The 10,253-nt window shown below is 32.9% G+C and overlaps 1 protein-coding gene across 1 annotated transcript; it reads right to left on the bottom strand.

The window, feature by feature from the left end:
• Positions 1 to 1,136: 1,136 nt before the first annotated feature.
• Blos3 (Biogenesis of lysosome-related organelles complex 1, subunit 3) lies at positions 1,137 to 8,276 on the bottom strand. Its single transcript, XM_068769727.1, has 5 exons — positions 8,102 to 8,276; positions 7,389 to 7,452; positions 6,334 to 6,450; positions 5,079 to 5,188; positions 1,137 to 1,383 (listed from the first exon to the last, which is right to left on the bottom strand). Exons 1-5 carry the CDS (start codon positions 8,174 to 8,176, stop codon positions 1,264 to 1,266), a joined length of 486 nt encoding a protein of 161 aa, XP_068625828.1. The 5' UTR covers positions 8,177 to 8,276; the 3' UTR covers positions 1,137 to 1,263.
• Positions 8,277 to 10,253: the final 1,977 nt, after the last annotated feature.

The raw sequence follows: 10,253 nt of genomic DNA on the forward strand, positions 1-10,253 counted from the left end.
GAAATCCTTTCTGAAGTATCTTAATATAAAAAACATTACCTTAGATGTCACTTTTTATGAACCTCCTTGCATCACAGACGTATAGTACCCGGCGATAAATATTGTACATCGACTTAGAAAACGTCATACAGGTAGTGTGCAACAGAGATAGTGCTCTACGATGCCGAAATTAGCAGATTGTCTCTTTCCAAAGGTCGATGTGCAGTTTTTGTCGCCGGGTACTGTATATATACGCTCAACTTTTTGGACAGTCACCGGAGCGTATATATAGCGGCTGCGTTCGAAATTTAAAACAAATAGTAATAATAATAGAGTAAAAGATCACACACCAAGCATTGAAACTGATATCTGTTACAGTGCTTGAATGCAATGATAACTTGATATTTTGTTTCTTTTTTATTGGTTACTAAAATAATTCCTCACATAAAGAATAGCCGTGAAATTTATATCTATAGCCTTGACAAAAAAACAACATTTTTATTGTACGTAAAATTTCAATAGTAAACGTTGTGGCCAGTTAGTTACCAATAGCAGCGCACACTCTTTCTATGGGAAAATTCGCCAAATTATTATATTTATAAAAGACTCCAAATTATTATTGCGTTTAGAGCAAGTCTTACTCTTTAAAACTATCCATAAATTATATACTACTAAATTAAGAAAAGGACTAGATAACTGTCAATCTTCAGCTCTGATGAAGTACCGAACATTTCTAACCAAGATTAGGTGGATCCAGCTTTATGACCCGGCGCCAAGTCTTACTGCATGAAGCCTTCCGCTCCGTGAACTCAACTCTGATAAAATTGTAGAAGCCCTCGGGCTAACAGCACCAATGTTAAATCAGAATAAGTAACGGCATGCACTCTTTCTATGGAAAATCTCTTAAATGCTATATAGATTTATATAATAATATACTTTTAACTTTATATTTAAATCTAAGCAACGGAAGGTCTGGGATATCTTATGGAACTTTATTACATATGCGTACACTCAGAGAAAACTTCTCTATGAAGGATTTGTTAATTTCTCGACAATAGTTCCCACCATCTGTATTTCTGTAATTCATAATTTCATATTACATATAACTAGACATTTTGGTCACAGAAATAATACACAACATACATTATAAACTTTAATTGACACAATAAAAATTTAATTTGGAATAACAAGTTAATAAAATATAACAATTTTTTGTACTACAGAATATTGCATGAAAGATAATAAATAATCATTACGCCGTTATAAAAAAGAGAGTGGGCATATCTATTTAATTTTGACGGTTGGCAATGCGGCACTGCAATTCGCTTTGTCTAGTTCGGCTTGTAACTGTCGTAGGCGGGCGCGAGCAAGTGTTAAATTTGCGTTGGTTGCACGCATGCTCTCCTGAAATATTCAAACACGTTGAAATCAGGGAGGAGACAATACCCTCTCTGATAGGCGGAAAAGAAACCATGAAAGAATTCCTCAGTTATTGCAAAAGAATTATACAATATGCAATTGAAAAAAATAAAAGTTAGGCATCAACAAACAAAAACAAAAAAGATATGTAAAAATAAATAATATTAAACTGTGATAAAGATAAAAATGTGATACAACAAAACTAGAAATTAAAAAAATGTAAAATGAAAAGAGAATGAAAGAATGGTAAAACAGAGCAAAAGGGAAAGAAAGCAGAATTGTGGTATAAAAGAACTGAATGAAAGATTATGTGAAGAATGAAAGAGAAGAGAATAGAAATAAAATAATTAAGTGAATAAATTAAATGCTAATAAAGTCCCTATCCCACCATAAATAGGGGTACGAGAGGCCCCCAATAGCGGGGGTCATAAAAAAATATATATATTAAAACAGTATTATCATGATATGACATCCATTGTTGGATATAGGTCTCCACAAAGTTCTCCAGTAGGACATGGTGGAAGCGGCACTTAAGATGACATTAACAAGCTCATCTAGATATACCATATCGTTCTATATATATATTTACATTCACTATTACATATTAACAAATCATGTTTGAAGTATATATGTAAATATGTTCCCAAAATATGCGTTGCATTCTGATGCCATAGGTGAGATAGTCGCTGCCATAATGTCTGTGTTAAAATTCTAAGCAATGCAGGATTGTAAATAGCCTGTGCGGACATATAAAAAAGTCGTTTTAGTAACACCATTTATAACTCAAGAACGGCTGGAAATAGTTTCATGAATTTTGTTTGTTGATTTTTAATGGAATCAGGCGTTACCTTGCAGAAGTCCATCCTAAGTAAGAAAAGGACCAATATTTAGCCACTTTCGCAGTGATTTAACGGTGGTAGTTGTGTAATTCGGATTGTTTGCCGCACGCGCATTTATCAGCGGGCTGGCGGGCGGTGCACTTTGTTGCACGACTACCACTGCATGTGCGGAAGTGGCTATTGGTTCTTTTCTTACTTGTTTGTGGATTTGTTTTTGTTCATAATAGGATATTAACTATATAAAGTATGGTCGTCGTTCTAGCCCATAGATGGCCACTACAAGGCAGGCCTTCCACAAGGATTGAAAGAACTTGGTAGACAGGTTGGTGATCGCAGTCTGGTATTATTGTACGCATAGGACGCTGCTGTCTATCCTCTGGAATCTTGTTTGTGAGCAGTGCCATTTATATATAATTAATGCACAAAGTGTGAATTATATAAGATTGTATCACCAGAATTGAACCCGCGACCTACGGCCGAAAGTCCTCTATCGTTGCGCTATCAATGCTCTAATTTAAAATAAATTTTAAAATCAAAACATTTGCTTGTACATTGACATACATTGTTAGGCGGAATAAAATTGACCAAGCCTGATAGGGTATAAGGGGCGGCCAAACCGCGGCTCTTTGAACGATTATTTTTTGTCTCAAATTGATTGTCGAATTACTTTAATATTTAAATTTATATAACCTATATCAGCTGCTAGGAAATCGAAACAAATTACCGGTGTGAATAATAAATATTATTATTCCACCTTACAATTAGTGAAATGTAAACTCCGATCATAATTAACTAATCGGCGTCTTAAGTATTATTAGGAGTGCTGTCATATACGCGTGTTTTGTCAAATAATTTCAATAAATATTAATTTTCGTGTTTTAAATGCGTATTAAATTGCGGCTCGAAAAATTTCAAATAATGACTCGAACTATTAAGGAGTTCAGCCGTCTCCTGGTAAATAATATATACTACATAGAAGTCTAATATATATATACTTAGTCTTGCCATAAATATTGTTATAAAGAAAAGCACGATTTTTTTTTTATACGTAACATTTATTCCTTTCATAGTGAGTTAGTTTAATACATCAATATATAACTATTAAAAATATACAATGTTTATTCGAAGTGGTCTCCATTGGCTGCAATACAGTCTTTTAAACGTTGAGGCCAGTTATCAATAGCAGCACGAACTCTTTCTAGAGGAAAATTCTTCACTGCCAACCGAATGGATCGTTTTAGGGACTCCAAATTATCATGGCGTTTAGAGCAAGCCTTACTCTCTAAAACTGACCATAAATCATAATCCAATGGATTTAGGTCAGGACTTGACGACGGCCAGTTTTCAGTGCTGATAAAGTCCGGAACGTTAGTTTTCAACCAAGATTGGGTGGATCGAGCTCTATGACCCGGTGCCGAGTCTTGTTGAAAGCACCATTCTTTGTTATTGAACATGGTGTTAGTTAAAGGCTTAACTACTGTCTCAAGAATGGTATTTTGATAAACTTGTGCCGACGTTTTAATACCTTTTTCACAAAAATATGGCTCAGTCACCCCTTCATAGCTAACACCCCACCAAACCATCACTGAAGTGGGATAATGCCCACGTTGTACTCTGTTTACTAATTGCGAAGCTTCTTTAGAGCTTCCAGCATAAATACGGTCATTTTGTTTATTAAAATACTGCTCAATTGTAAAAATTTTCTCATCCGTAAACAAAATTTTTTTGTGACCTCCCTTTGCGTACCGCTTAAGTAGTTGTTTGGATTTTACCACCCTATTCTTCTTTAAATTATCAGTTAAGAAGTGACCAGTACGTCTCTTATAGGCTGCAAGTCCTAAGTCATCTTTTAATATACGCGACATGGTTCTAGGAGCTATCTTCATCTCCCGAGATAAAATCTTTTGCTTACGGACAGGATTTCTTCGAATTCTTTCCCTAACTGTTTTAATCACCTTTTTCACACGAACGGTACGTGGACGGCCAGATCTTTTTCTGTCACAAACAGAGGAGGTATCATTGTACCTATCAATAGCCCGGTAAACAAACATTTGACTAATACCAAGCGGGTGGAGGGTTTTAAAAATTGCACTTTTCTCCATACCTACTTTATGTAAGGCAATCACAGCGATTCGGTTCTCTTTATCACCCCACTCCATTTTAATATAACAAAATATTTAACAATATAATGGCGCGAAAATAAGAAAACACATCAAGCAATCATATAAAAATGACAGATTCCAAATTCAAACGTAATATTTTCTTTTTTTGAATAGTAACAGTATTTATGGCCAGACTAAGTATATATATATTATTACTCTATATAAATATATTCTCTGATATATAGGTAAGGTACTAACTAATATATATAGAAATGTAGTATAACTATATAGAAAATTGTGTAAGAAAAATTGTAAAAAAATATAAAACGCTGTCGTGCTTCGCAGCTGAGAGAAGAAAGATCCGTATCAAATAGCGGTAACCCCAAAAACTCCCAACTGTCTGCGTTTAGCAAAAGCGAACAAAAAAATTTTGTAATAAAACCACTAGCGATACAAATAAGAATTAATAAAAAAATATATATAGGTAAGTGAAAAAGATTCGTTGGAGGGGTATTTCGTTAAACCATTGGGGGAAGTTTCACTGCGATATCGAATCCGAAATGAGGAAATTTGCTGAAGAATCAAAATCACCGACGTAGCTCCAAGAATTTCTCGTCCAAAGTGGCATTGAACGAGGAACATCGCTCATGTAACCTGCGTTCGCTGAACGTGGGTAGCGCTGGTCGTCATGGTGATTTTAGTGAAAGCCTATGCCTTGCTGTGGACGTCTTATACCTACTTGCACTGTAAGCAGTATCTTGTCGGCCCTGGTCAGTTTCTCCACGGATATCTCTGTTGTATGTTTCACCAGTCCCTCTATTGTTGCACGCAGGGATATGTTACACTCCCCTGCGGAGAAACCATTGTATAGTAAAAAGGAGAATAAAAAAATTGCATTTATTAACAAACCTTGTATCTTTATACTGTCAAAAAATATTAGCCTGTCTCAGTGCAGAAAAAAAATAACTTACTACATCCTCATGATTTTCTCATCATCATCACCATTTCAGTAGTAAGATGTCCACTGCTGGACATATACCTTCCCACAGATTCTGAATCCAGCCCCTTCCGATGATCTTATTATGATCATCTGTCAACCATGTCGCTAGAGTCAATCTCATTCCTGCCGAGCATAGCCTTCTCAATAAACGGCTGCTAAAGCCTTAGGGTGCTGAAGTCTTCACTCCACACATGAACCAACAAGCTCAGCACAAGATGTTCACCCACAGGGTGGACAGAAACATTGTTAAGGTTGAAAGCTTCTAGATACAGAGTGCTTCCAAGTGGTGTTATTGTAATGTGAGAAGCCTATGTTCAGCACATTATTTTATTATATTTTAATAATATTTTAGTTTCACACCAAGATTTATTAATAAACAAGATATTTAGAGAAATTATGTAAAAAAAACAGACATTACTACGATCTATATAACGAGATGTACAAAAAACATAATTTATAGTTTATGATATATTTTTTGTTAAACACTGCCAATTGTATTTTATTATGTGTGAGAAAATAGTTTCAGATAGACGGCCACTGCAAGGCAAGGGCCTCCCCCAGGAACAAGGTATCGCCTGCCTTTCGAAAAAGAGAATCAGGGTCAGGGGGTGAAAGTGGGGGCTTTCATTGTCCGCTTAACGCAAACCCGAGAAGGGCTGCAACGCGTAGCAGTCTCATGTTGCTGTGGTACAGCGAGAATGCCGGAGGTGACACGCACAGCATTCCCCCAGGATGTGTCATAGCAGTACTACTGAAGGTCTACTGCGAGTTTCGTAAGAGTCCCCGGTAAAGGTACCGAAGACCACCAGTCGTTTCTCCGGCAGGCAGGGTTTCTTGTATACATTCAGAAGATTTCTTCCTCCCCCCTATATAGAAAAGGCCTCCCTAAACATGCCCCAATGAGTGGTCTTGCGTTGCCAGCATTCAGTGACTTCAATAATGTGGCCAGTCCAGCTAGTCCATAATTAAAATCCTACAGATATGTATGACTTACATAATTTCTGATGCAGCAGCGAATTGCATATCATCTTGGTCGGTGAGAGTGGTGGAGACATTGCAACATGGAGTGGTGAGTCCAATTCATCGACGGTAGCTGATGGTAGCTTGGACTCTGAAAATTTTTAAAACAATACATCATTTTGATCTTTGGTGATGAACTTTTCATATATATAGATAACATTTTGTCTTACAGTTTTTATTATGGGATGGTGTCGTCAAAATATATTTTATAAATGAGAAAAGGATATTCTAAAAGTTGCTTCTCAATACATATTTAATATAATATTATTTACACACAAAAATATAAATTCTTTTATGAACAAAATAGCGACAGATACATGATAATATAACATATAAGAAATAAAAATTAACTTGTAATGCCTTAGTTTCATCTTCAAAAACTTAACAAATCTTTCATGGGTCTGAGTGTATGTATATATAGAAAAGTTCTACCAAGATTTCTAAAAACTTCCTTTTCATAGTTTTAAACCTAAAATTAAAGTTATATTATTTAATAAATCTTATAATAGCATCTAAGAGTTTTTAGTTAATCATGTGTGGAACTTGGTTTGACTTATTTGCATATAATGTATAGATCAATCATTTAAAAATGTCAACTTTTGAGTTTATAGCTGGTGCTTCTCAACATATTAGGATTCTGTTACAATGGTACAAGTTTATCACTTATAAGCAGTGAACAATTGTCAATTTAAAAATGCATGTAAAAATATCTACTTGAATAAAAATATATTAAATCTCTTTTTGTTGGTTGCTTAGCTAACATTACTACCAATTCTTCAATCCTAGGAGAAGTGGAGAAAGAAACTTCAGTAAACTTGTTTCCGGGTTTTAGATTAGGGATTGCCTTCCGCTATACTTTCATATCCATTGCCATCAGAGAATGCTTTTTTTCAATGGACTATGAATTAAACTGGTTAGTGTAAAGACAAATTTTCACATTGACACAAAACATATTAAATACATAAAATAAACTCTATATCAACATAACATTGAAGATGTTTATTGTCTTTTGGGCTAAATTTAACTTACCATCATCAGATTCAGGGGCTTCACCGCTGATTACAAATGCTTGGGATGTTGACATTGTGGAATCCTGTCAATAAATTTTTGTCACATGACCCTTACTCAATGCTTATGTTTGCTTATTGTAAATTGGTCCTATTATAAATTTAGGTAGAATTCAATGTCCAGTGAACATCTTATGGCAGAAATGATAATAATGATAAGGGTAGCCTTATGCTTGTTAGCAATATTAAATTAATAATAAAATAAAAGATAGTGAAAGTTCAAACCTATATTCTCAAAAATTGATTTAGCATAAAAACATGATATTTACTTTAAAAAATACCCATAAATTTTTTTTTGTAGATTCCGTTCATTCATGATCATCATAACTCTTCAGAGGATATGTAGCAGGCACTGAAGGCATTAAGTCTAGACCTCTTAATGGTAACTGATTAAAGGTTTTTTATACTATCAAATTAATGTCATTCATTATACTTTCATATAAAAAAAGAGTTTAAGAAATTAAATCATACATGTAGTATGTGTTTTATATACATTCATACATTTATTCATCTATCTGTGTTATTAAAAATATTTAACCAGAATTGTATATCTCTTAATAGCGGCAATGTCTGTTTCATTAAATATATACATCGGATAACTAATTCAAAGTAATTTAGATTTAATTACCTGAAAATCTTGCATATTTTAAACAAAATAATAATTAATAAACTCACAGGCGATTTACCAACTTCTATTTCCGAATCCGATTCGGACGCTTCTCCATCAACTACATGAGCTGATTTAGACATTGTGTTTGACTATACAAACAAGGTAAATATTATTTAAATCAAGAAATAAACTAAAAAATAACAAAAATTAAATAAATTTTTCAGTTTGTTTACATCGATCGTGTCGATTTGTCAAATGTATATAATACTTTTGTATTTGAGACACAGGTATATTTATCTTACAGCCACTAACTATTTTAACTCAATCCTTACCATTAATTCTTGGTAATTAACAATATTTTTCTAAATATTATAATTAAAAACAAAATTTGGTATTTTAATATATTATTTTACATAATCGCTTAATAATGTCTGTTTTCTCTTCTCTAGATGCCATTTGACAGTTTTATTTAATTTTAGTTACTATGACAAATAATTAACAATTCATTGTTGTAAGGTGTTGTTTAGTTTAATTCAATATCTATTATTATATATATCTTCCTCTTCCTCTATTGCCACCAGCTAATTTAAGAGCGCTATGGTCTAGATGTCTATGGGGTGATATACTATAATCGCCAAACATGGTAGGTGATCGCAGTATGGTATTATGGTACGCAGAGGGCGCTGCTGTCCAACTTCTGGAAACTTGTGAGCAGGGGAAATTCTATACAAGTAGTTAACAATGTGTGAATAATATAAGATTGTAGTCCGGGATCAAACCCGCGACCTGCGATCGCAAGTCTCAGTCTTCCACCACTGGGTTACCATTGCTCTAACGGAGAGTGTTACCACGTTAATATAATAAAAATGCGTAGGAATATTACATCCGGGATATCATACTTGTGTAAATAATGAATAATTGAAAATATTAGGTTCAAAAATATGTAAGGATAAAAAAATAAAACACGTAAAAACATGAAGAACCGATTTACTATCAGATGTAACGTGGACGTTTTGTCATAGCGACAAATTTTTTCCTATTTACATAATACATTACACGCATCACAATCTTCAACGTCTTAAGTTTTAAAATGACATGTCTATACATGCAATGCGCTTAATTTTAAACTATCAAATAGAATATTAACCGTACAACCTTTAAAATGTTACTTTCTCACAATTTCTTTTTAGTTTTGCATAAATATTCTGTGAAAAATATTTCAATTAATATTAATAAACACAAATTAATTAATATTTTGATTTGTAATATTTTTATCGTATTCAACTATTAACTTAAGGGTAAACAGTCAATTTTTCGTGTATTTAATTCGTTAAGAATTAAAAATTAATGTGAACAAATTTGACACATTTTCCATTTTAAAAATCATTATTTTAAATTATCATAAATGCATGCAGTTACACGCTTAACATGAAACACATTTTAAGCTATGTTATTTTAATTTGTTCGTATTTATACAATATTCTGTTCATACATTTTGTTTTGTAGCAGTTTGAAAGATAAAACTATATAAATAAAACAAATCTAAAATATTACATAGCCTACATTTTAATAATTGTAACACTATACTAAACAATACAAGCCTGTTAAATAATGTACATATTAAATAAAAAAGGAAAACAGAAGTAAATAAATTAACCCTTAGTAGCCTGATTCACGAAAGTGATTTTTGAAGAATAGATGAGGGGAAAAATATATATATTTTTTTAATATCGTTGGAAAGAAGAACAGTACAATACGTACAGCCAACCTATAAAAAAAAACTAATAGTAATGTGAACATTCGGTTTAAAAGATTGGTATCAAAATTAAAACTCTAGGTTATTAAGAGTTAAAACAAATAATACATTTGTGATGACACTGACATTTCAGATCAATTGTAACAGAGTATAAAAAAAATAACATGTATTGAAGGTTACCAATATATTACGCACTGGCAACATTAGTGATTTGGCGGTATTTATTTCAATAGAGCAAAAAAAATTTTGTTTCGTAAATGTATAATAATTTAAAATACATGCTTCTATATTAATTAAAATTAAAAACACCATGTATGCACTCACATATACATTGTAAAATTAATACTTGTAATTAGTTGATCGATCTGAGGCAGTGGCCTGTTAACTGAATAAATATAACATAGTTTTACATATGCTTTTTATTTTGTATATTTTTGACAATACATTGATTGTCAAAAAGA

This window comes from Battus philenor, unplaced genomic scaffold (assembly GCF_028537555.1).
Source record: "Battus philenor isolate CCGP_79_NKW_IND1 unplaced genomic scaffold, ilBatPhil1.0.hap1 SCAF_29, whole genome shotgun sequence".
Taxonomy (NCBI): Eukaryota; Metazoa; Arthropoda; class Insecta; order Lepidoptera; family Papilionidae; genus Battus; species Battus philenor.

Coding starts and splice junctions, on each gene's coding strand:
- Blos3 (XM_068769727.1), bottom strand. CDS start 8,176: ATGTCTAAATCAGCTCATGTAGTTGATGGAGAAGCGTCCGAATCGGAT. Junction 7,453..8,101: donor TAGAAGTTGGTAAATCGCCT/GTGAGTTTATTA, acceptor ATTTATTGACAG/GATTCCACAATGTCAACATC. Junction 1,384..5,078: donor AGATACTGCTTACAGTGCAA/GTAGGTATAAGA, acceptor TGAATATTTCAG/GAGAGCATGCGTGCAACCAA.